Genomic DNA, 27,291 nt, shown 5'->3' on the forward strand with positions numbered 1-27,291 from the left:
TTTAACTGTACTTTTTCTGCCAATTTCCCACATAATCCTTACCTTTGCAAATTCTGGAGGTGGACTTTTCCCTCTACAAAGATTAGACAAAGCCCATACTGCATTCCGGGTCATAGTCAGGCGGTTCTGCTTTGAAAATAACCTATAAGCATAATGATGCAACTGGTAAATGATATAATGGGCATCAATTCTCTGAAAGCATATGATAAATATTTAACCACTTAATGCTATTGATAGACAAATGTCTTCAAATAGCTCTTCTCCAGAACAATAAAGTTTAATTCTAACACAAAGAGTTCAGATTTTTGGCACTTCTTTTTACACACCTGCATAACAGAGAGTGCCCAAAGAAATGAGCTGAACAAGTTAGTAAGAAAATATTTGTAATGAAAAGCAACACTAGGAAATCCAAAATGATTTCCAAAGATGCACTCGTTTCTGAGGAATTTCCCATATTTTCAGTACTCACAAAAAAGAAAGAAACTTACTGCAGAAGAGGGGGAAGAATATTGCAGTCTAAGACATAGTCCCTGCACATGGTACTATCTCCAGCAATGTTGCCAAGAGCCCAGACTGCCTGTGAAAGAATTATTCATTAATGACAGGCTGCAGAAATATGTTCTCATATTTCTTTCAAAAAAATGCCAACATACTATAAAAACTCTTTACAAAATAATACAGTAGCTAATCAACATATTGTACATGGACATTAACTATTAACACCACTAAGCTCACTCATCAGGGAGTCAAATGAAACTGTTATGGGACTGGTAGAAGATCAGTAATATTAAAAATATACATGTGAATATACTCATGGTAGTGAAGTCATTAAAAAGAGGTACCAGTTCTTATATATATTCTTTACCTTAGGGGGTCCTATCCTTAAGTAACATTCCATGCAGCCCTTGGAACATAGCAGAGATCCAAATGGTTTACTCAGCTGATTTAAAATGTATTTTAAGCTTGCTTACAAAAGAAAACAGTGAGCCAAGAAATTAAGAGCAATAAAAATGCAGAAAACTTGACTCAATTTTGGGAGGTGGATATACTAGCAATCAACTAATCTTTCATGGGTACACACATATGTTAGAACTTACAAATTATACACTTTAACCATATGCAGTTTACTGTCGGTTGATTACACCTTAATAAAGTTGTACAATAAAATTGTACTCATTTAATTTGTATTTATGAGTTTGACAAAGTTTGTGATAATTAAAAACGCATTTTCTCTAAGTGATTTTCTGCACAAAAGTGACAAAGACTTGCTACTTCAATCAACACCAGAGCATCACCAAAAACAAACTGCTCACATGTCTACAACGTGCATGTGTAAGACTTGAGGAACTTCAGGGCTGGAGGGAAAAACAGTTCTATGTTTCTAGGAGAAATTCTGCCTATATTCACTATGAAACTTCCTATTTAGGTTAAGTTTAGATTTCTGGAACACTCCATGTGAGAACCATGAACTGTCATATCCAAGTGGTAAAACTAAGGCTCTCAAATATAAGACTCAGGGAAAAACTATATTCTTTAACCTGCTTCTTTTTACTTGTTTCATCTTTTACCTGTTCCTGGACATCTTCAAACTCTGAGCTGAGCAATTCTATGAAGATAGGCACAGCTCCTGCCTGAATCACAATCCGGGTCTGAAGAGAATTTCCTGAAGCAATATTTGTCAGTACCCAAGCTGATTCAAACTATAAAGATAAAAATAATTTCATTATCTTAGTAGAATTTAATAGGTTGTTTACTTACAACAACAAGGTTTTCTTTAAAAAGAAAAAAAAAAACCTGTTTTCTATGCATGAAGAAAGAATCTGAGATCATTATTTGAACATAATCTATCAGGTAAATATTATACTAATTTAATAGAAGACTTCCCAAAGAAATAACCTTCATCAGGAATATTGATCAGGTGTCTAAAATTTCAGATCAAGGTATAGCTGACATGAGACCATAAGAAGAATGAGGGACTGTTTGGTACAGTACTGTATTTTTCAAAAGGGTTAAGAAAGAACATATGCATTAATTTACTTATTGCACAAGATATCTCTTGAAGGAATCACAATAAACTGTAAATACTTGCTACTTACATGGAGCGGTCTGGGTGAATGGCAAACAAGTACAAGAAGGACAAACACTTATTAGAGTAAAACCTTTATGTACCTTTTGGCCTTAAACCATGTTTATTATCTAATAAAAAACAAAACTGAATAGTTTCTATAAAATGGGAAAAGTGAAATGGGGAAAGAATACTAGTGTAAAATGTATAAAATAAGGGCAGGGTGAAAAAGGCAGAGGACAATTTAAATGATTAAGTAGACCAAAAGGAGTTAACAGGCATACAACAAACAGAAATGGCAGCTCGAGATTCCAATAAATGAGCAGCCTTCAAACCAAGGCACAGAGGTGCGACTTTTTTAAAAAAGCATTCCTAAAGGTTAATAAACTGGTAAACAGAAGGTATGAAGGAAATTATGGCCAACAAAAAATACATCACATTATTAATTGTACACATCTCTATGGTACCTTGACTCTTTAGCCCAATAAAATGAAATCCAAGAATGAACTCCTACTTAGAGTTCTTAATTAAACTTCAGCTTTATTTCCTTCTCCTGTTCTGTCTCCTATTTAATATTCTTTAATGAAGCATATATGTAGGGGCAAAAAACTTCAGAGACATGCCACTTGAAAGAGAATCTCAATAAAAAAATCATCAAAAAATGGAGCTGTGACTCTTAAGCTTTTGGGTCTACTGAAAGGTAGCTGTCATATGGAAAAATAAATCAATCACTTGGGGTATGGGGAAATGAAAGAAATGGGAAAGCAATGCTTAGCACAGTCCAAAGAAACATGAATGAATGACAGTAAATTCATAGAAGAAGACACTTAAAGAAGGGGATATTCAAAGAAACCTTTAAGTGTGAAATACAGAAGTGAAATAAAGTGCTCTGATAGACAGTTAGGACACTGATATTACAGCAGCAGGGAGGCCAGACTAGGAGCACCACAGTTAAAGGGACTTTATTTTGCATGATAACTCTTTATTATAATCTCACATGTTAGTAAAGTAATGCTCAAAATTCTCTAAGCCAGGCTTCAGCAATACGTGATCTGTGATGTTCAAGCTGGTTTTAGAAAAGGCAGAGGAACAAGAGATCAAACTGCCAACATCTGCTGGATCATCGAAAAACAAGAGAGTTCCAGAAAAACATCTATTTCTGCTGTATTGACTATGCCAAAGCCTTTGAGGATCCAAAGACTGTGGATCACAACAAACTGTGGAAAATTCTGAAAGAGACGGGCATACCAGACCACCCCCAGACCACCTGACCTGCCTCTTGAGAAACCTGTATGCAGATCAGGAAGCAACAGTTAGAACTGGACATGGACTGGTTCCAAATAGGAAAAGGAGTACGTCAAGGCTGTATATTGTCACCCTGCTTATTTAACTTATATGCAGGGTACATCATGAGAAACGCTGGGCTGGAAGAAGCACAAGCTGGAATCAAGATTGCCAGGAAAAATATCAATAACCTCAGATATGCAGATGACACCACCCTTATGGCAGAAAGGGAAGAACAAAAGAGCCTCTTGATGAAAGTGAAAGAGGAGAGTGAATAAGTTGGCTTAAAGCTCAACATTCAGAAAACTAAGACCATGGCATCCGGTCCCATCACTTCATGGCAAACAGATGGGGAAACAAATGGCTGACTTTATTTTTTGGGGCTCCAAAATCACTGCAGATGGTGACTGCAGTCATGAAATTAAAAGACGCTTACTCCTTGGAAGGAAAGTTATGACCAACCTAGACAGCATATTAAAAAGCAGAGACATTACTTTGTCAACAAAGATCCATCTAATCAAGGCTATGGTTTTTCCAGTGGTCATGTATGGATGTGAGAGTTGGACTGTAAAGAAAGCTGAGTGCCGAAGAATTGATGCTTTTGAGCTGTGTTTGAGAGTCCCTTGGACTGCAAGGAGATCCAACCAGTCCATCCTAAAGTAGATCAGTCCTGGGTGTTCATTGGAAGGACTGATGTTGAAGCTGAAACTCCAATACTTCAGCCACCTGATGTGAAGAGCTGACTCATTTGAAAAGACCCTGATGCTGGGAAAGATTGAGGGCAGGAGGAGAAGGAGACAACAGAGGATGAGATGATAGGATGGCATCACCAACACAACAGACATGGGTTTGGGTGGACTCCAGGAGTTGGTGATGGACAGGGAGGCCTGGCATGCTGCAGTTCATGGGGTCACAAAGAGTCGGACATGACTGAGCGACTGAACTGAACTGATAAGTTCAGAAGACTTTTAAACACTGAATAGAACAAAATAAACTCATCTTAAATCACCTCTGTAATTAAATTACTACCCAAACCAATGTTCAAGCCCTTTTCAATCTGTCTGAATTGAAACTTGACATTTATACAGGCCTTTATATTTTAAAAGCATTAGTCACATACTCTTAGGTGTTCCTTACAACCACCCAGACAAAGACGCCCAGCTTTTCTAGTTTATGAATGAGGAAACTATCAGCAAAATATCCAATGATCACTAATGATTTGAGTAATGTAAGTCAAAACTATTAAAATAGATTACAGTCTCCTCATCTAGTAGGCTTATGAACCAAATCAGCTTCCTCTCTGAAACACACCTGTAATAATGACAAAAGCCTTTCAATGACTTGTAGTTTTAGTATCCAGGGCAAGCAATTTCGATTAATGACATGCCAGATTATTTAGGAAAAGCTAAAAGGAACACAGTTCACCTACAAAGTAGTTTCTTTTGCTTACTAGGAAAATTAACTAGTTTAAGAGAAACATTTGAAGTGAGTACAAAAGCAAACTCTCCTACAAGAAGGAAGGCTCCAAGTTCAACAAAGAGTCATCAGCATCTGAGAACAAGTCAAAAATACGAAAATTTGGAGGAAAAGCAACCTGTAAAAAATGAGTAAAATCAGCATAGACAGCAATCTATATCAGAGAGAGAAAAGGTTTGCAGTGAGATTTTCATGCAAAAGAAATGGTAACAACAACCTGAGTAGATAAATAATATATTAAAGAGTTATAAGGGTTCCCTGGTGGCTCAGTGGTAAAGAATCTGCCTGCAATGCAGGAGAAGGGGGTTCAATCCCTGGCTTGAGAAAATCCCCTGAAGGAGGGCATGGCAACCCACTCCAGTATTCTTGCTGGGAAATTCCATGGACAAAGGAGCCTGGCAGGCTACAGTCCATAGGGTCACAGAGAGTTAAGACATGACTGAAGCGACTGAACACAACACACACACAGAGTTATCAATGAGAAGAAATTAGAATACTGATTGCTCCCAGAATTCAGACTGCTGTTTGATGAGGTTTAGCACCAAAGGTCTCCCAGAGAAAGAACTCTAGATGCCAATGAAGTGAATAAAATGGAGAAGCAAAACAAAGTAGAGTGATAACAACCAGTAAAATGGAGAAAAAGTAAATAACAGCCAGAACATGAATGGAAGGAAATTGGAAGTTAGGACTTTTCAACAAAAGAACGTACCAGAGTTAAGTTTATTACTAAGAAGTACGTAACGATTATAACCTGAATCCAAAGAAGAGTCAAAGACTCTCCTAGTGAGAATGGAAATCAGAAAGTAATTTTACCATTACTGGATGGTAATGAATAAGTTACGAATAACCATAATAAGTTATGAATAACCATAACCAGATGGTAATGAATAGAAGGAGATGAATAACCATAACCAGAGAGCCACTGAAAACCAAATCATACTCATGGATTAATGAGGCATTAAAATACACACACAAACACGGAGAAGATTACTGTGATGTTTATCTTGTAAAAACTTACCAAGCTCTGCTTGTGTAATTTTCTATACCAATGTGTATATGTGTGACATCTATGTACGTATTGGAGAGACAGAAACAGAAAGAGAGAGAAAGGGAGGGACAGGCTGAGAATTCCCCATGAGTTAAACTCCTATTAAAGTGTTATAAGAACCAACTTTCTTCTTGTGTTTACATTTAATATGTAAGTATGTTTTTTAAAAATTGGGTGAACTTTGAACTATATTTCTCTTTCACTGGGTATTACAGTCATTATTTTTTGAGTGGGATGAATGTTTCAGTCTCAGGTTCCAGACTAGATTCTAACACGAGAGTTGATTCCAAAAACAACTGCATAAAGTTATAGAGAAATGGCCAGAAAAGGTAATCTAAGTAAGTAACCATGCAACTCAAAAAAACTCAGCAACATGATGAAATGAAAAAAATTCAAGAAATGGTACCATCAGAAGTAATACCCAAAATAACTATAATCTTTACTCCTCTTTGTTGTTCTAAACTACTATATTCTTAGTGTTCTAAGAATGGCATCATGTGAGGAAACAACCTGTCATGCAGCTGTGATTGCTTACAAATTGTAATTTCACTTATTTTTCACTGTCCAAAAAATTTCTAAATAAGCCTACAACTGAAATCTGAAGGGCACACTAAAGACTTGATATGTTCTCTCTTTCCCTTCTCAATCTCTACCTTTCGGTGCCCAGTTCCTTAAATAAGGAAAATGAGAATCCAAAACTGAAGTACTTCTGACCTCCTATCAAGTTTCCCACTCCAGGTTGAAGTACGCCTGGTTCCCTTTCTCCATTTGGATCAGGACTCTGTTGCTGGCCACTTTGCCGGTTCCACTCTGGTTCCTAGCAAATGCCAGGCTCACCTGGAGAGCAAGTGAAAAGAGAGGCTCACATCAGAAAAATAAACCCAGATATCAAACTCTGGAGAGAACAGTGCCTGAGTCATCTGAGCAACCTTTCAAGATAGGTAGAGGGCTCAATGAAGATGGGAAAAACATAGGAGGATGAAGGCTTACTGCAGTTTATCACATTAAGCTTTTAGTGTCAACAAGAAAGGTAGAAATGGGAAAACTAAACAAATTTAACTCAAATTTATAACTTTAAGAGGAATATCTATTTAATGACTGGAACTAGGAGGCAATTTACTTATATTCTAGCTTTTTTTGTAAGCTTCTATATAAGAAGGTTTGGGAATACATCTCAGCACTGCAAAGGACAGTACAAAAATTTTGGACCTGGACTCAGAATGCAACCAAAGTGGGTCCAGGGAATACACCATGAAGCAGACCAATCTCATGTCAAGGGCTCAAGTATTCTGAGGCCTACATGTTACCAAGTTTGAGAACGCTGTTAGTTAAATGGCGTAGTCTGCTTCCAAAGTCCTAGATTTCATTCATGATCATCTCATTTGAGGGCAAGTGAGTATTTAGGTAGCACTGCCAAAAGCAGGCATTTTTATCACCTTGGTTTGCAACACCCCATTGGTTTGGGATGAGGAAAGCCAGAAAGACAGTGAAGAGACCCTTCACTAGGATTCACAGTTCTTTGTATATGGAATGAAGGGATTACATTTGTCCAAGGATTTATTAGTGAGTTAAGTTATCATGACTATATATTATTACTCTCTTTCTGGAAGAGAAATGGTAAACATCTCATTCCAAAAAACACACTATTCAAATTTCTAATATGCAGGTAGGAGTATCAGTGACAACTCACATCCTAGTGCTCTCCAAGGAGACAGAGGAAGGAGTACCCTCCAAGCCTCCCAGAGTATACCTAATTATTTGACCACGAAGCCTCTTGGAATATAGTGATTTCCTCCTGCCTTTGGGGTAGTCAAGATTACCCATTAGTCACACTGGAGAAAGAATATTATGTTAAATGTACACAGAAGAAAATCTGAGGATGATGACAGTTTTGTTTTCTCTCTCAGTCTTTGGATCACTAAGGTGAAAATCATGAGGTGGTCACTTCCAGAGGAATCATTTCTTCATCTTTCAGCTTAATTAATAGTCTGTACAAGGGAGGACTCTGATAATTTTGATACAAGCAAATTTAGAGATTTCTGAAGGCTTTTGTCTTCAAATATGTTAAGATACAAACTCTAGGATTACAAAATCAAAATGATGTAGAATTTACAAGTGTTAGCTAGGAGATGGAATTGTGTGTGAGAATACACTGTGCTCTTTAGGGAGGACTGGAGAGGGTAGGAATGGGGAAAGATCCAATTCTCTGACATATTTTATCTTAGGACTAAATATACCATCTGCCTTTAATGAATGCATTAAGGAACTGGATCTCTTCAACCATCTACTAAAAACTAAGTTCAAGAGTAAATTTAGGATCTCCAAATTACTCTTGCTGTCAGGGATAGGACAGAAACATATTTTCAAATGAACAAAATGGTAATTTTCCCTACCTCCCTCTTCCTATAAAGCTTTTCAAATGATAAACTGCAGTAAGGCTCTTCATTTGGTCCCTCTGGTTCTCTTGACAGGTTGCTTAGGGGTTCAGGCTCTAATCTCTGCAGTGTTGGTAGTCTGGATTTCCCTTTTTTCCTGAGAAAAGTCCTCTTTCTTTGCTCTCTAGGTGAACCTGATTATTTTCCAGGTGTATGGTGATCTTGGCCTCAGATGGGGACCAGAATTACAATCCAGAAGGCAGCTAGCAAAACAGAATCTTAATGCAAATGAACTTGGGAATTAGTAAGTGTCAAACTGGAGAAGAAAACTGATGGGACACTGAAGTACTCTACCTTTTCTGGATTTCTTGTTTTTCCTCTGGAAGGAACTCATCACCGCAACAAAGAGTAAAAGAAAGAGAAAGATGGGATGGGAAGAAAGGAGAGAAAATATCAAGACAAAGCATCAAGCTTATGAATTATCAATAGTGCTCTGGACAGTAAGGAGCCTGGGGAGAGGAGCTATTACTTATTAAAAATAATACCCCAGTCCTTATTGTAGCCTTAGAGTAAGGCAAAGGTAATACACAAGAGGGTGAAAGTTATCTTTATGATTAACTTGTTATTAGCAAGTATCTACTTGGAAAAATAAGCCATTTTGTAATCTGCATGGTACCTAACTGATCTTTATAGTTGCAGAATCTTTCTAAAAGGCTTGAGCCCCTCAGAAAAGATCCTACAAGTGAGAATTTAGGAATCACACAAATTGTTAAAGAATAACACAGAAATTGATTCAGGTGGTTACTACAAGGAAGTTCTAACTACTGAAAAATTACCAGTTTACTTAAGAGCTGACTTTATTCAGAAACAATATAGTATTTTTAAATTTCTAGATAACTCCCAAGATGCGAGTCAGTTCATGGTTCTTTTACTCTAAAAATTATCTAACACCAAAGTGGTAGAATTTTCTCTTGGAATTCCTATACAACAGTATTGACAGAGTAAATTAACACAGGAGAAAGCACAGATTCCCAACAAGGCTACGTCCTTGACAGCTCTTTTGGGATGGGCGGGGAAGAGGATTAATTAGAACCAGGTTTGGGAATCAGTGAGTCTCTGATCTAGTTCATGTTACAAAGCCCCGAAAAAACCAACAAGTATAATCTAAAAATCCTTCAAAACCAAATTTTACAGAGTCCACATTAGGTCCTTACTGGGTCGTCTGCTACTGCAAACAATTCCCTCCCAGCTAAGTATGATCCATAGTCATCATAAAATATAATCTTTTACATGAGTAAAAATGACAAGAATTTTAAACAGTAAAACCAAGGACCTGGATGTTTACAAAGATATGAAAGCAGCTTGCAATGGGTTGTCTAGAACATCACTATCAAAAAATTAATCTTTCAACTAGATTAAAAAAAGTAACAAATCTGTATACAAAACATAAGTTTGCAATGGAAATTAAAATATGAGGCAAGAAATGAAAATGGTCCGCACCTGCAGTGTACAATTTTCTTTTCGTTTGAGGAACTCCACAAACCTGGCCACTACTCCTGGTGTGCTGATGACTTCATCAATAGGAGGATTAGGTTCTGTCTCCCCATAAAATAAAAGAAGAAAAACAATCCTTTGATTTCAAGTCAAGGACTTTATAAAGCTCAAACTTACTTCATAATATCCCTCCCTCAATTTTAGCATCTCTTTCATGTTGGAAATCTAAAAAAGAAAAAAAAAATGTAAAATTGAGTTCGGTCACTTTGAAACTAGGGTAGCTTAAAAGATTTCAAAATAAGGGAAGCCTTAACATGAAATGATGGGCAGAATTTCTAAAAATTGAAAATCACTGCCTCTATTATTTTAGAAAACTTCGAAAGTAGGGGAAAAACATCAAAAGACAAACACTGTTAAGTCTTTTTTTTTTTTTTAAACATAAATTGTCTTAAGAAACTGGATTAGGAGATCCTGTGCTTAAAGGATCTAATTTTACAGCTGTAGTGATAAGTAGGGGCCAACAAAAATAAGAATGACTTGCCAAATTCATCTGATTTTCATTTATGACAATAGAGTATCTTATAAACAAAGTCAGTCAACAGAGATATGTTGGGTAAATAGGTAAGAAATGTCCTAAACAATCAGCATTGTAATTTCAGCAAGAGATCTGACGAAGTTTTTGATGACATTCATGTAGCTCTGCAAGAAAAATGGCAGCTGGATGACAGTACTACTAGGGACTCTTAGCAAAGTCAATGGACTCACTGCAAAGAGATGACTAATGGTTCAATGTTAATTTAAAGCAAGCTCTAATGACATATTCTCTGCCTGGTTCAACATTTTTATCAACCATTCATATAAACACAACAAATAAATTTGATGATTACAATAAAAATGAAGTCATTAATATGTTAAATTACAGAAAGAACATATAGAAAGAACAATAATCCAAGCTGGCAATAAAACAACAGGGATAAAGCAACATTTAGCTTTTAGAGCAATTTTAAAAATTCACATGGCTACACAGACAAAACCTAAAAACAGTCCATAAAGGAAAGTATTAGGGCGTATAGACTGTTGAAAAGACAAAGAAATATTACTATGCCATGGCCACCAAAATAAATGATGCTAGCCTGAAGTACATTATTGGAATATATAGTTTCAAGACAAAGAAGATAATTTCCCACCACACTTTAGAGTAATAAGAATGTAGTATCATATTCTAATTATCACATTTTAAGAATGGCTGGAAAACCAGAATACAGGCAATGAAGTAGCACAGTGGTGAAAGGCCTTAGAAAGCCACACTGTCTAAGAAAACCATCTCAGAATACTAAAAAAAGTTAAGACATTTTTTGAAGGGGGCAGGGAGAGGGAGGTATTTTTAACAGGCTGCTGTGCACAAGACAATTATCTTTTGCTATGGTGGTACATTTTAATTCTAGTTATCCTCAAGAGATATATTAATTTATCACTAATGATTCCAAATAACCATAACCTACTACTGGATGACGGGGAGGAAGGCCAATTATTTTAAGTATTTACTATCAATATTTCCATATGGCTTAGAGTTCCAGAGTTCTTACGTGCCCAGAAGACAAGAAGTATCCTATCTCATCCTACTCTAATTATAAAAAAAAAAAAAAAAAAAAAAGCAGTTATCCTGTCCACTAATAAATCCATACTTAAATCAGCAATAAATTGCTATCATTAAAATCAACAATCACTACTCTTCCAAGTGATACTTTAAGTTTTTCTTAAAAAAGAGTGGAGTTTCTCATTTTAAATTAACATGAAACATTGCTACTCTTATCACTTTAAGATCTTTTATAAAATACCTCAGATATGAAAATAATGCCATCTTCTGGTACTGATAAGATCACTCAAATAAAAGAAGAAATTAAAAAACTAGCCATGGCTCATAATATACACGTATCTGTAAGCATCCTTTTATTCTGTTGATAGACATACTCCAAAACAGGCCTATCTACATGAGAAAAATAGACTATGGCAAAGTAACATTTTCTACATAAATGAAAAATACTTAACATATTCAGAACTCACCTTTTGAAAGCAGTTTTCTGAACTTCTGTGTTGCTGAAAGCTGTTGCTCTGGGCTATTGGAAAATATCATTTCAATCATGTCAGAAGTAATAACACCACCCTGAAATCACAAACAGAAAGCAAATACAATAAAATTTTAACTTAAATTCAAAGGAAAACAAAGATAAATTGTGGCCAACTTACTGAGTTACACAAAGGTAGCATAATCTTTGCATGTATAAATGCGTGAGATAATTAATAATGCGATGAAACCAAAAATCTTTGTCTATTATTAAAAAACTCACAACTGTTGAGAGAGTAACCTTAATAGTAAACACTAAGATAAGGCATTTATTATCCTTCCTCTCCTGCTCATCACATGGCTGGCTGTTCCTTGCATTCAGATTAAATGTTAAGTTCTAAAACAAGGCTTTTCCTGACCTCCAAATCTAAAGCAGCTACTCTATCTCTACCACATCATTCTACTTTAATCCTATGCCCAGCCCTTTCAACTATCATTCTTCTTAGTTACCTGTTAAATGTTTAGGTCCCCCCAGTATTCTATAAGCTTCATGAAAGCCAAACACCCTATCTTACCACTCTATCTCTGATGGCTGGCATACTGTGGATGTGCAACAAATATTTACTGAATGAATACAGAGTAGTCTTGTATAAATCACAGATTCTAGCCACTACCAAATTCAACAGCTGACTTTTAAAGTTTCTATTTTCTTGCTTTAGAAAAACCTTTCAGTTTCCCACTAGTCTCTTGCTTTATTAGTGCTTTCCCAAAACCCATCCCCAGCATTATACTTCTCAGGATCACTTGTCACAATGAAATAAAGTTCTTAATATTTCATGAAAGGTAATAATAAGATAAATCCTGAAGAAAACTGCACTAAGTTATAAATGCTAGATGGCTGGTAAGCAATATCTAACACTTAAGAATAAAGGATAGACCTAATAGATGTTGAAGAGATCAAGAAGAGATGAAAAGAATAAATGGAAGAACTGTATAAAAAAGATTTTAATCAATCAGATTACTATAGTGGTGTGGTTAGTCACCCAGAGCCAGATATTCTGAAGTGCAAAGTCAAGTGGGCCTTAAGAAGCACTGCTGTTAATAAAGTTAGTGGATGAAATGAAATTCTAGCAGAACTATTCAAATCCCTAAAGGATGATGCCATCAAGGTTTTGCATTCATTATGTTAGCAAATCTGGAACACCCAGCAGCAGCCACAGGACTGGAAAAGGTCAATCCTCATTCCAGTTCCCAAGAAGGGTAGTACCAAAGAATGTGCTAACAATCAGATGAGTGCTAACCACTGCACTCATCTCCCATGCCAATAAGGTCATGCTTAAAATCTTACATGCTAGGCATCAGCACTGTGCAAACCAAGAACTTCCAGGCGTCCAAGCTGGGTTCAGAAAAGGAAGAGGAACTAGAGATCCAATTGCCAACATTTGCTGGATTATAGAGAAAGCAAGGGAATTTCAGAAAAACATTTGTGTTTCCTTGACTATGCTAAAGCCTTGGACTATGTAGATCATGACAAACTGTGAAAAGGTCTTAAGAGAGATGGGAATACCAGATCATCTTACCTGTCTCCTAAAAAACCTGTATGCGGGTCAAGAAGCAATAGTTAGAACCCTATATGGAAAAACTGACTGATTCAAGATTGAGAAAGGAGTACAAAAGGACTGTCTGCTGTCACCCTATTTATTTAACCTATATGCTCACGAGAAATGCCAGGCTGGATGAGTTACAAGCTGGAATCAAGATGGGTGGGAGAAACATCGACAACCTCAGATATGTGAATGACACCACACTAATGGCAGAAAGTAAAGAGGAACTAAAGAGCCTCTTGTTGAGGGTGAAGGAGGAGAGTGAAAGAGCCGGCTTAAGACCAAATATTAAAAAAATTAATATCATGGCATCTGGCCCATTACTACATGGCAAATAGAAGGGGAAAAGGTGGAAATAGTGACTGATTTCCTCTTCTTAGGCTCCAAAATCACTGCAGATGGTGACTGCAGCCATATCAGAAAATGATTACTTCTTGGCAGGAAAGTGATGACAAGCCTAGTCAGTGGGTTGAAAAGCAGAGACATTGCTCTACTGACAAAGTGGTCACATACGACTGTGAGAGCTAGACCATAAAGAAGACAGAATGCCAAAGAATCAATGCCATCAAACTGTGGTGCTGCAGAAGACTCCTGAAAGTCCCTTGGACAGCAGGGAGATCAAACCAATCTTAAGGGAGATCAATCCTAAATATTCACTGGAAGGACTGATGCTAAATCTGAAGCTCCAGCATTTTGGTCATCTGATGCGAACAGACGACTAATTGGAAAAGTCCCTGATGCTGTGAAAGATTGAGGGCAGAAGGAGAAGAGAGTGTCAGAGGATGAGATGGCTGGTCAGCATCACTGATGCAATGAACATGAACTTAGGCAAACTCCAGGAGAGGATAAGGGACAGGGAGACCTGGCGTGCTGCAGTCCATGGGGTCACAGAGTCAGACACAATTGGGTGACTGAATAACAAGAAGAATAACTCATGGGTTAAGAAGCATTCTGCTCTTAAGAGTCAGAAAAGTAACTACTTTGAAACTTGTAAGTCTGATTCCTGAATAAACAAAAGTACCTACATGATCCTGTTAAGAATATGTTTTCACAAATATCTTTGCTTTCTTCCCTCTCTCATCCCTTTATCATGTAAGCTATATTGACTTTACATTTACAGTATTTAAATACCGTTAACTTTACATCATAGCAAGTTAAAGGATATCAAAGAGAGAAATAACATCACTCAAGGACTTTTCCCCTTCTGAGGAAAAGGTTAGTAGATCTTCAGCTGCAGGAAGGATAGCTGTATCATGTTACGAGGATGTGTGATCTTGTCACTGTCTTTATCTGAGACTCAGTTTAAAGAGTTGCATATGAATGCCACAATGACAAGGAGTAGATTGGGATAGTCAATTTTATGTGTCAACTTGGTTAGGCTGTGGAACCCAGCTGTTTGGACAAACAACAGTCTAAATGTTGCTGTGAAGGTTATTTTTTAGATGTGATTAACATTTTAATCAATACACATTATCCTCCAAAATGTGTGTGGGCCTTATGCAATCAGTTGAAGGGCAAAGATTGAGGTTTCTTAAAAGAAGGAAATCAGTCTCAAACTTTTACCTAAATTTCCAGCCTACTGGCTTACCCTACAAATTTCAGACTTACGAGCTCCAACAATTGCACGAGCCAATTACTGAAAAATCAAATATCAATGGATCAACCAATCTCTCTCTTCCTCTCTCCCAACCCCAAAATTTGTTCCATTAACTCTGTAGAACCCTAATACAGTTCACAAAATACATCATAATCATTTAACATTTACTTGGAAAAAAAAAGACAGCTCAACTTCCTAAAGAGTCTGTAAGAATTCACCACAAAATAATAGTGTTGGCAACACGTCTACATAGATTTCAAAGCAATTTAAACTGCTCTAATCCCAAAAGAAAGTTGGCCCATAAAAATTGAAAGAGAAAAAAAATCTGTAAAATACTGTGCATAATATACTATTATTTGTCAAAAAGAGGGGGATTTTTCTCAAAAGGAGTTAAGAATTTAGTAACAGTGGCTGCCAGTGGGGATAGAAATTGGGTGAGTAAGGTAGAAGAGAAAGATTTTTCTTTTTTTGAAAATCATGTATATATATGATTTGTTAAAACATTATATACAATTGATTAAAAAACCGAAAACCTAGACAAGTGTTATATCCATATAAATAAAGCATAATTTTTATCTGTTTATGTAACCCTCAAGAAAGTTACAAAATGGGTTATAATAGAAAATTGCAATAGCTGTGATGTAGAACCAATGTTTTAAAACATATGAATATGTCCAATTTTGTACTTGGAATGAGTAACAAATTGGGAATTCCTTTAAAGCATGCCTTGTTATCAACTTTTTTTTTTCTTTAACTTTTTAAGATTTATTTATTTAAATTGGAGGCTAATTACTTTACCATATTGTGGTAGTTTCTGCCATACATTCACATGAATCAACCATGGGTGTACATGTGTTCCCCATCCTGAACCCCCCTCCCACCTCCCTCAGGGTCATCCCAGTGTACCAGTACCCTGTCTCATGCATTGAACCTGGACTGGCAATCTATTCACATGACAATACACATGTTTCAATGCTATTTGCTCAAATCATCCCACCCTCACCTTCTCCCACAGAGTCCAAAAGTCTTCTTTACATCTGTTGAGTCTTGCTGTCTCGCATATAGGGTCATCGTTACCATTTTTCTAAATTCCATATGTGTGCGTTATTATACTGTATTGGTGCTTTTCTTTCTGACTTACTTCGCTCTGTATAACAGGTTCCAGTTTCATCCACCTCATTAGAACTGATTCAAATGCAAAAATTCAAGTACACTTCCTGAATCTGCATGTCATCCTTGCACAGGGGCCAAGCTAATCTCTTTATCATTCCAATTTAGTATATGTGCTGCGGAAGCGAGCACTTTAACTTTTTATTTTGTATTGGAGTATGGCTGATTACAAACAATATTGTGACAGTTTCAGGTGAACAGCAAAGCCCTTGTTATCAACTTTTAAGGAATAATTTTATAACTATCTCTTAAAGTTTCAACAGCTGACTTAATCTTCATAATTTAGTTAATTCTGTTAAACTGCATGCTGTTCAAAATATAATAAACATTTAATGAACCATGAGTTTACAGACATAGTTTTCTTTTAAAAATGAAACACCAAGTACTTTCTGTAGCCATCTAACCTATTTTTTTAATTCTTTTCTTGGCTCCACCTCATGGCTTTCAGGATCTGTTTCCCAACCATGGATTGAATGCAGGCCACAGTCATGAAAGCCCAGAATCCTAATCACTAGGCCACCAGGGAACTCCCCTACATTTTTTTTTTTAAACTCCAAAAAAGATCTAAACCTCATATCTTCATCAGAAAAAAGTAAAAAGCATTTATTTCATTATCCTACTTACTGGTGCCATCTCCATGTTATTAATCTGAGCCTCATGGAAGCCTCCATCTGACATAACTTCTTCTTCTGTTTCTTCTTCTGCTGTAGCAACATTTCTTCTCTTGAATAACTGAAAAATAAAAGACTGTTACTAAACTAAACTAATTCTAACACAAGGTAGTTCAACATTCAAACACTAGGTACCCCACTTTTAGAAAGCAATAAAGATGGAGCTTTCTGAAAATCATTTTTAAAATTCTAACATTTGTGCGCCTCCTTCAACGTTTCTGATGAGGAACTATTTCAGAATGCTCGTCTTATAAACTAATGCAATTAACTACTACAAAATATTACCACCAACACTTGATGAGGTAACATTTAGCAATAGAGGCCTGACACTACATGACACATTAAAAAAAAAGTAAAGTTGAAAAAGCAGGGTATGCTTGGTCATTTCACTCCTGAAGTAGCTGACAGGACAGACTTACCAATACATTAGGAAAAATAGGATAAAAATGCTAGAATAACTTAATACCTCCCTCCTAACCCTAATGGATGGTGGATAAAGGTTTCCTAACCTTCCCTATCTGTCCAGCAACCAATGATGACAAATGAAGACTGTTTGAACACTACTTTTAAAGCACTTATTAATTTGTGGAGGCAAAGGGAGAATAGTTGTGATTAAAGGAAAACCACTATAGTGCCTTCCATTATATACTAGGAAGTACACTTATTCATCAAGCCATGGTAGAGTAATAATTTATCCTCTCACCCTATACGATTTAAAAAAGCAGACAAAATCCCTAAAATAATAGTTATCAGATGCCAGATTACAGGCAACAGAGGCAGTGATCCTTCAGAAGAAGAGAAACAAGATTAGTCCTATTGCCTCAGATTGCCTGGATGGAGGTTCTAGGATGCAGCACAGTTAGAGTGAACCTAACAGGGTCAAGCAGCCCCCTCAATTGAGGAGACAGCATTCAGAACCAAGGAGGCCAAGACACCTAGAATCTAAAGGCAGGGTATTGAAGACAAAGAAATCACCAAAAAGAAAGAACTCTAAAACCTGTAGAAGGTTCCCCTTAATTAGCTTTGTACTGACAAGCACAGGTGGTGTGAGGAAACAGCCAAAAGCTAGAAAAGAAATTGCTTTCAAGGAGTATGCAGAACAATTTTATAGGTCACACAGGTTAAGAAATCATTCATGTTTCAGCTGGCTGGAACAGAAAAGTGTAGGGTTCCCTGGTGGCTCAGATGGTAAAGAGCTCACTTGCAATGCTGGAGATCTAAGTTCCATCCTTGGGTTGGGAAGACCTAATATATGGGGCACTGAGTAGAATACCCAGAAGGGTATTGACTCAGCAGTAAGGTAAATTAGTCCTAGATTATACATACAAACTGGTTTCAAGTAACTTAACTACATGCAATGACAAATTCAAAGAATTATACATTATGTAATTAAAAGAATACAAAAACTCAAACAACAGGAGGTAAAAATTACAATGCTCTGTATTCAATCAATAACTACAAGTACACACAAGAAGTAAGAAAAGACTACCTATGAGGAAAAGAAAGACAATATCAATCAAAATCACCTAGAAATGAAAAAGATGACAGAACTGGACAAGGAATTAAAATAGTTATAAATATATTCCATGTGCTCAAAAATACAAAAAAGTATAAACATGACGAGAGATTTTTTAGAAATACATTAAAAAAAAGGAAATCAAACACCTAGATATAAAAAATATAACTTTATGAAAAGTATGTTGGACGTGATTAAGAGCAGATACTGTAGAAGAAAAGATGAGGGAATCTAAGGACATCTCAAAATAAAAGAGATGGAAAAAAAGGCTGAGAAAATATGTACAAAATATAAGTCAGCTGTGTGACATCAAGTACTTACTGTACATGTAACTGGAGCCTCAAGGTGGGGATAGGGAAATAAATTTGGAAAATCAGTGGCCAAAACTTTTCCAAATCTATGAAAAATACAAACCCACAAATCCAAAATCTCTAAGAACTCCAGGAAGAAATATGAAGAAAACATGATAGGACATTATATCAAACTGTTTACATTCAGGAATAAAAACAAAAAAAAAACAAAGCAGCCAAAGGTAAAAAGACATTTTACATGCAGGGAAACAAAGGTAAGACCGACGGAAGACTTGCTGCTGGAAACAATGGAAGCCACTGAGTATGGATCATACACATTTAAAGTATCAAAAGAGATTCTGGTATAGCCACTACAGAAGTTCCTCAAAAAATGAAAAAAGAATGAAATTTTGCTATTTCCAACAAAGTAGATGAACCTAGAGAGGATTATGCTTAGTGAAATAAGTCAGAAAGACAATAGGCACTCTATGTTATCATTTATATGTAGAATCTAAAACATAAAAAACAAATATCAAAGGAAAACAGACTCACAGAAAAAAAATTATCTATCCTATATATATATATATATCCTATATATATCATATACCAGTGTTAGCTATGGTCATGAGGTACACTGTATCCCTAGCATTTATGTATCTTGTACCTGGAAGTCTGTACCTTTGGACCACCTTCCTCCAATTCTCCCTGCCCTAATCATCCACATCTGGTACCTACAAGTCTGATCTCTTTTCCTAGGAGTTCAGGTTTTTTGTTTTTAGATTCCACATATAAGTACATGTCTTTCTCTGGCTTGTCTCACTCCACACAATGCCTTCAAAGTCTATCCAAAGCTATTTTAAAACTTTAAAATAAGTTTTAAAGAAGACAGAAACTACCAAAACAATCATGATTTATATACCACATACAGACTGCAGTTGCCTGAAATTGTCAACAAGTTATTCAATGGGAAAAGTTGGCTGTCTACAAGTTTTATCAACTTGCTTGCTTCACAAGATATTTCTTGTAACTAGAAACATCAAGCAAACCTTCATTCTTTATCATTATAGCTTTAACAAACTTTTTGGCAGCATTATGTTACCTACTCAGAGTGAGTTAGCAAGATTCTGCTTATTTCAAAATATTTTAATAGTAACTGTAAATTTCATCTTTTTATACATAAAAAAATATAAAAGTGGCTCAATCAGAATGACATCAACTAATAAAGTTAAATTTTTGTTCTACTGGCATCAAATAAACAAAGGTCATTTATATAGTGCCGCCTAAATAACAGATACTAAGTACTAGTCTCCTAAAGGAAAGCTTTAACAGCTACGCTGTTATCTTCTGTATACTTGGCAGCATCAATTCCTGTACTACCCTCAAATCTAGCTGCACAGCTGGCCAAACCCTGTGACTTTTCCCGATAGATGACTGAGCAACTGTGGAAAGAGAAACAGAACGTAAATGAATCTGTTTTTTACTGATGTTTACTATTTTACAAATTAGGCATGAAACAAGTACTGCTGTGATAAGAAGCCGCCTAATTTGCTTTACCAGTTCTCCCTACATAAGATGGAACATATGAAACAACAAAATTAAAATTTTAAATAGAATAATATTCCAGAACCGTATCATAGAAACCTATTAAGGCCCTATTACAGTTCCAGATGTCATACAATGAAGATGACAGAACATCAACTACAAAGGTTTTTAGTCAGGTAAATGGGACCATACTTGCCACTGACAGAGCATCTGCCTTCAGGCAACTGAATATGAAAAACTTATCTTGTTTATATAAATTTTACAATGAAGCGCAATAACATGAAGTTCCTATCACCAAGAAGGAAACAGTATAAAATAAATACTGTTATTGGCAGACTGCCATTACATCATCTTCAAATGGCTTTATGCTAAATATAAGGCATAGTCTACTGGTTATATTCAGATCTATACTTGTTCTTGTATGCATACATACATGTAATTCATATTTACATGTGAATATAAATATGTAACAGTGCTGTTGTAATTTCTGCAATTTACCCCCAAAATAGAAGCTAAATAACAGCTCATCCAAAGAAAAGGTTCCACTTCAAAAAAGACACAGAGATGACTAAAGATGCAACAAGAAACCAAAAGAAACTCATCCTTTTATGAATAAGTGGTTGCTTTCAAAAGATGGTAAAGCAGACTGTTAAAAACTTAATTTGCTATACTTGGACTTCAAATAATTGGATATTCTAGTGCAGTGTTATGCAAAAGAATAGTGTGTGTTGAATAGCTCACTGTAACTGTAAAATATTTATAACAGATTACCTATTTCTCAGGTACAAAGGGTACCAACTCATTCACCTACCTTATATGGAGCTTTTTATAGTGTGGGGGTCAAATGGTCCTTCCAAACTGAAGTCTTAGCAAAAAACAAAACACCTAAGTGCTCTACCTTTAAATTTCCTGGCCAAACGTGATGGACCATTTCTCCTAAGGATTTTTAGAGAAAGGTAAAATGATGGTGAGTATCAGATTCTCCTGCAGATGTTCTAAGGTTAAAAATGATCAAAATTCTTGTCCTAAGTGTCATTATGAATGATACAGAATTTAGGGGTAAAAAGACTTACTTCTTGAAATTTTGTTTAAAATACTAGGTAATGAAGAAACATAAAGATACAAAGATACAAAACAAGCACAGCAAACTGTTGACAAGCAATGAACCCAAAGGATGGGTTTATGAGATTTATTATCTATTCTTTATTTCTATACATGTTGATAAATTTTCAAATTAAACTTTAGAAGGAAAAGCAAGGGACCAATTCTCAAATTGATCACTTGAGAATTCATTAATACACACACAGAATCTTTTTTTTTTCCCTCCACACACAGAATCTTAAAAGAAGTTGTAACTTCAGAAAAATAAAACAAATAGGCCAAAATATTAAACAGTAATTAAATAGCAATTGGAAACATGAGAACCTCATTCTTATATTCTACTTTACATCACCTCCACTCCCATACCCCTAAAATAAGCTGACTTTATAGTTGGGAAGGGGACATATGTATATGTATATTAAACATTATTAAAAGTAAGATACAGGAAGGTGAAGTCAGGATTGAAATAGAACATTAAATTCTTTAAGAAAAATTAGTATGGGTAAAGGATTTACCTGCTCTTCTCTTTTCTGTTTACGTAACTGTAGTCCTTCTTCCTCCCTCCTCCTGCGCATCTCATCAGGATTCAGGGACTTATTTTTGTAACTTTTCAGGCGAAAGTTTTCTTTTCCTGGAGTAGTCATGATTTCTACAAAAATAAGAGAGGAAACAGAGGAGCTTAGCTTACTAGGAGAGCTCTGCTACTTTAATAGTTCACATTTTTAAACAATTCAGTGTCTTTTAGCATATTCACAATTATATACAATCAACACCACAGTCAATTTTTAAACATTTTCACCACCTCAAAAAGCTATTGCTTCTGGATATTTCATATGAATTGAATACGTGTGATCTTCTGTGCCTGGTTTCTTCCACTTAGCATAGTATTTTCAAAGCTCATCCAAGTTGCAGCATATATTAGTATATATTAGTATTTTATTCCTTTTTGACTGAATAATATCCCATTGTATAGATACACTCCATTATATTTATCCACTCATCAAATGATGGACTTCCGAGTTCTTTCCATTTTTTGGCTACTCTGAAAAGTGCTTCCATAAACATTTATGGACAAGTTTTTATGCAGATCTGTTGTCATTTCTCTTGGGTATATATCTATATACTCCATTTAATCATTTCAAGAAGTACCAAAGTATTTTTCCAAAGTGGCTGCACCATTTTACATTTACAAAAGCAGTGTACAGGGGTTGCCAGTTTCTCCACATCCTCACCAATACCTGCTATCACAGCTTTTTTTTAAACTGAAAGATAGCTAATTTACAATACTTTGTTAGTTTCAGGTGTATAGCAAAGAATCACAACCTTTTGATTCTAGCCATTCTAGTGGGATAGATGTCTTTAAACCTATTTGTTTGCCAATTATACATCCTCCATAAAAATTTCTATTCAGATTCTTTGCCCATTTTTAAATTGGGTTGTCATTTTTACCACTGAACGGTAAGAATTCTTTTAAGTCCCTGTCAGATATATGACTTGTTAATATTTTCTTCCATTTTATAGGTTGTCAAATTTTCACTTTCTTGATAGTTTATTTTTTAATTTTTTTAATTTTATTTTTAGCCGCATCAGGTCTTAGTTGCAGCACACAGGCTTCTCTCTATTGGTGGCACAGACTTAGTTGCCCTGCAGCATGTGGGATACCTCAGTTCCCTGATAAGGGACTGAACCTGTGTCTCCTGCAATGGAAGGTGGATTCTTAACCACTGGACCACCAGGGAAGTTCCAATGTTATAATTTGAAGCACAAAAGTTTTTAATGTTCTTAGTGCCATACTTAGTGATTCTTAACCCTCAGTTTCATTCTAAGAGTTTTAGAGTCTTATCTCTTATATTGAGGTTTGTCATCCATTTTGAGTTAAGTATGGTTTGATGTTTAAGGATCCAAGTACACTATTTTGCACATAGCTACCAGTTGTTCCAGCACTACTGAAAAATGAAAAACCATTCTTTCTCTTTTGTATAGTCTTGATGCTCTTGTTGAAAATCAGTCAATTACAGACAGTTTTATTTCTCACCTTTCAATTCTACTCCCTTGATCTGTATATGTATCCTTGTGCCAATTCCACAAAGCCTTGCTTACCAATTTTTTTAAAGTAAGTCTTAACATCATGAAGTATGAATCGTCTTTTATTCTTTTTTTTTTTAAAGACTATTTTCACTCACCTTGATGGATACACTGTGAGTGCATTCCATGTGACTATTAGAATTCCATGTGACTTTTAGAATGAGTCTGTCAAGTTCTGCAAGAAGTCAGGTGGCATTCCAATATGAACTGCATGGAATCTGTAAATCAATTTGGAAAGTACTGCCACCTTAATGTTAATCTTCCAACCCATGAAAACAATTTTTTTTTTTACTTAGATATTTAATGTCTTTCAACAAAATCTTGTAGTTTTCAGAGTACATCACATTTGTTAAATTTACTAAGTATTTTTATGCTATTGTAGATGGAATTATTTTCTTAATTTACCTTTGAATTATTCATAACAAATCTATATAAATACAATCAATTTTTTTTTTTTTTACAATCAATTTTTATATGTTGACTTATGTATTCCACAACCTTGCAGAACTGAACTTGTTAATTTGAGTATTTTATTAGTGGATTCTTTAGGATTTTTTTGCATACGAGACCATGTCATCTGCCAGAGACAGTTTCACTACTTTCATTCCTTTTCTTCTTCTTGCATAACTGCCAAGATCAGAACTTCCAATACAATTTCATATAGAAGTGGAGAGTTGACAATCTTGTCTTACATTCCCGATCTTACGGGAATGTATCCAGTATTTCAACACCAAGTGTGATGTCACCTTCCAAATTTCCACAGATGTTCTTTTTATCATGTGGAGGAAGTTCCTTCTTAATGCATATTCTCATGCTTTTTCTTTTGATCAGTAAAGGGTATTAGAATTTTGTCAAAAAAGTTTTTCTATTGCAAAGACTGTAACTTTTGTTTTTTATTTACTGATACATTATTACATAATTGGTTTGTGAACCTTACATTTCTGGGATAAATGCCACTTGGTCATGCTGTATAAATCCCTTTATGTGTTGCTGACTTTAGTTTGCTAGTATTTTATTGAGAATTTTGTGTTCGTATTCATAAGAGATATTGGTCTGTACTCCCCTTATGATGTCCTCAGCATCAGGGTAATATGAGCTTTATAAAATATGTTGGGAAGTATTCCTCCTTTCAGTTTTTTGCAAGAGTTGGTGAAGAATTAGTCAATTCTTTAAACATTTGGTAGAATTCAGCAGGATAGGGCTTTTCTTTGCAGGAGGTTTTATGATTAATCCAATCTCTTCACTTGTTGCAGGTCTACTCAGATTATCTATTTAAGTCAGTTTTAGTCTTTCCAAAAAAATGTGCCCATTTTATTTAAGCTGTGTGTCCATTTTACCTAAGCTATGAAACTTACTGGAGTAGGAAACGGCAACCCACTCCAGTATTCTTGCTGGAAAAGTTCATGGACACAGGAGCCTGATGGGGTACAGTCCATGGGGATGCAAAGAGTCAGACACCAAGCATGCACGATTCCATGTAACACTGGTACACAGCTGTTCATAAGATTCCATTATCATCCTCTTATTTTTAGTTATGTTCCTTCTTTCATCTTTGACTCTAGTAACTTGAGTTTTCTTTCTCAACCTAGCAAAGGTTTCTCAATTGTGTTGGTCCTCTCAAAGAACCAGTTTTTGGTTTCCTTAATTTTCTGTTTTTCTATTTTCTAGTTGATTAATTTTTACCTTATTTTTACTACTTCCATCCTTCTATTTTGCTCTTCTTTTCCCAGTGATTTACTAAAGAAGGTTAGGTTATTGATTTGAGATCTTTCCTCTTTCTTAATTTAGGCATTTATTGCTAGAAATTTCCCTCTAAGCACTGCTTTCGTTGTATCCCCTAAGTTTTCTTAGGTGCTGACTTCACTTTCATTTATCTTAAAAGTATTTCCTGATTTCCCTTTCTATTTCTTCTCTGACCCACTGACTATTTAGGAGTATGTTCCTTAACTTCCACATATTTGTAAGTTCCCCAAATTCCTTTCTGCTTTCATTTCTAATTTCTTTTCACAGCAGTCAGAGAACATCCTTTGTACTATTTCAATCCTCTTAAATGTGTTAGGTTTGTCTTTTGGCCTAGCACGTGGTGTGTCCTAAAATATGTCCCACACGCACTCGAGAAGAATATATATGTTCTGCTGTTGCTAGGTGGTGATGTGTTCTATACATATCTGCTGGGTCTAGTTGGTTATAGTGTTGTTTCCTTTTTTATTTTTTTATTGAAGGATTTTATTTTATTGAAGGATTTACAGAATTTTGTTGTTTTCTGTCAAACTTCAACATCAATCAGCCATGCTGCTGCTAAGTCGCATCAGTCGTGTCCAACTCTGTGCGACCCCACAGACGGCAGCCCACCAGGCTCCGCCGTCCCTGGGATTCTCCAAGCAAGAAAACCGAAGTGGGCTGCCACTGCCTCTCCAGAATCAGCCACAGGTGTACATATATCCCCTCCCTTTGGAACCGCCCTCCCATCTTTCTCCCCGTCCCACCCTTCTAGGTTGATTCAGAGTTCTTATTTGAGAGTTTCCTGAGCCATACAGCAAACTTCCGTTGACTATCTATTGTACATATGGTAATGCAAGTCTCCATGTTACTTTTTCCATACATCTCACCCTCTCCACCCCTCTCATGTCCATATATAGTGTTGTTTCTTTTCTGACCTTATGCTAAGTGGTCCATCATTCAAAGTACAGTAATTGAAGTCTCCCAACCATTATTGTTGAACTATTTCCTTTTCTTTTCTGTCAGTTTTTGCTTCATGCATTTTGATGCTATTATTAGGTACATATAATAACTTTGACCTATCTAATGAATTGACGTTTTTATCACCATAAAGTGTCTTTCTTTATCTCTAGTAACATTCTTTGTTTTAAAATCTATTCTTTCTGTTATTAGTATAGCCACTCCAGCTTCTTCCTAGTTGCTACTTATTCATCTTTTTCCATACTTATACCTTTGATGTATCTGTATGTTTAAACTTAAAATATGTCTCAGGGATTTCCCTAGCAGTTCAGTGGTTAGGACTCCACACTTCCATTGTAGGGAGCATGGGTCCAATCTCCAGCCAGGGAACTAAGATCCCATCTGCCATGATGCAGCCAAAAAATAAAATAAGGTAAATAACATATGTCTCTTATAGAGAGCATATAGTTGGATCCAGTCTGACAATTTCTGCATTTCTAATTAGACTGTTTAATCAAATCATATTTAGTGTTATTACCGATACAGTTGGAGTGATGACTGCTTTTTCATTTATTTTCTGTCTCATGTCTTTTGTTCCTTTATTACTCTACCACTGCTTTCTTTTGTAATAAGTAATTTTTAATGAAACACTTAAAAATTTCTATAGTGATTTTTCACTGTACTTTTTTTGTTTTTCCCCCCTAGTAGTTGCTCAAGGGCTTTCCATACACTTTCACTTCTCAGAATCAGCTTCAGACTTAACACTCCCTTAATTCCAAGGAGATATAGAAACATTATGTTATATAATTCTATCTCTTTTCCCATTTTATCATACTGTTGTTATATAATGTTACAAACCCAAAAACAGTTATTATTACTTTATGTTATAAACAACATAAAATAAATAACATCTATGTTATTTCCTTAGCTTAAAATAGTTTTGTTCCCACTCACCTACTCTGAGCTGCTATTAGCAGATACATTTCAAATATATTACATTTCTACAGGCCCAAGAATGCATTAGAGTAAGGCCCCACACATGAAGTTTCAAGCTGTGAACATGTATTCACATGTCCCATCATGTAAGTTAGTTCACGTTCTGGTATACATTGTCACATGCATGCATCCATTATAAGTGGTTGTGCTTTTGTGTACGTACTTCACTGTACTGTACAGTATGTTGCTGTTGTTCAGTTGCTAAGTCATCTCCGACTCTATGCAACCTCAAG

The 27,291-nt window shown here is 35.7% G+C and overlaps 1 protein-coding gene and 1 non-coding gene across 2 annotated transcripts in view; both read right to left on the bottom strand.

Moving 5' to 3' along the window:
* KPNA1 (karyopherin subunit alpha 1) overlaps window positions 1–27,291 on the bottom strand; it is a 68,578-nt gene that overhangs the window by 19,464 nt on the left and 21,823 nt on the right. The window contains exons 2-8 of the mRNA XM_065942211.1: window positions 21,814–21,947; window positions 16,803–16,910; window positions 11,807–11,906; window positions 9,749–9,843; window positions 1,569–1,700; window positions 489–577; window positions 43–142 (exon numbers count right to left, since the gene is read on the bottom strand). Of these exons, the coding sequence (XP_065798283.1) occupies window positions 43–142; window positions 489–577; window positions 1,569–1,700; window positions 9,749–9,843; window positions 11,807–11,906; window positions 16,803–16,910; window positions 21,814–21,942 (753 nt within the window). The 5' untranslated portion in view covers window positions 21,943–21,947. The remainder of the gene's footprint in view (window positions 1–42; window positions 143–488; window positions 578–1,568; window positions 1,701–9,748; window positions 9,844–11,806; window positions 11,907–16,802; window positions 16,911–21,813; window positions 21,948–27,291) is intronic.
* Window positions 16,208–16,310, bottom strand: LOC136173847 (U6 spliceosomal RNA). Its single transcript, XR_010664326.1, has one exon. It is a non-coding gene; the product is annotated as a U6 spliceosomal RNA (small nuclear RNA).

The sequence above is a fragment of the Muntiacus reevesi genome, chromosome 8 (assembly GCF_963930625.1).
Source record: "Muntiacus reevesi chromosome 8, mMunRee1.1, whole genome shotgun sequence".
Classification (NCBI taxonomy): domain Eukaryota; kingdom Metazoa; phylum Chordata; class Mammalia; order Artiodactyla; family Cervidae; genus Muntiacus; species Muntiacus reevesi.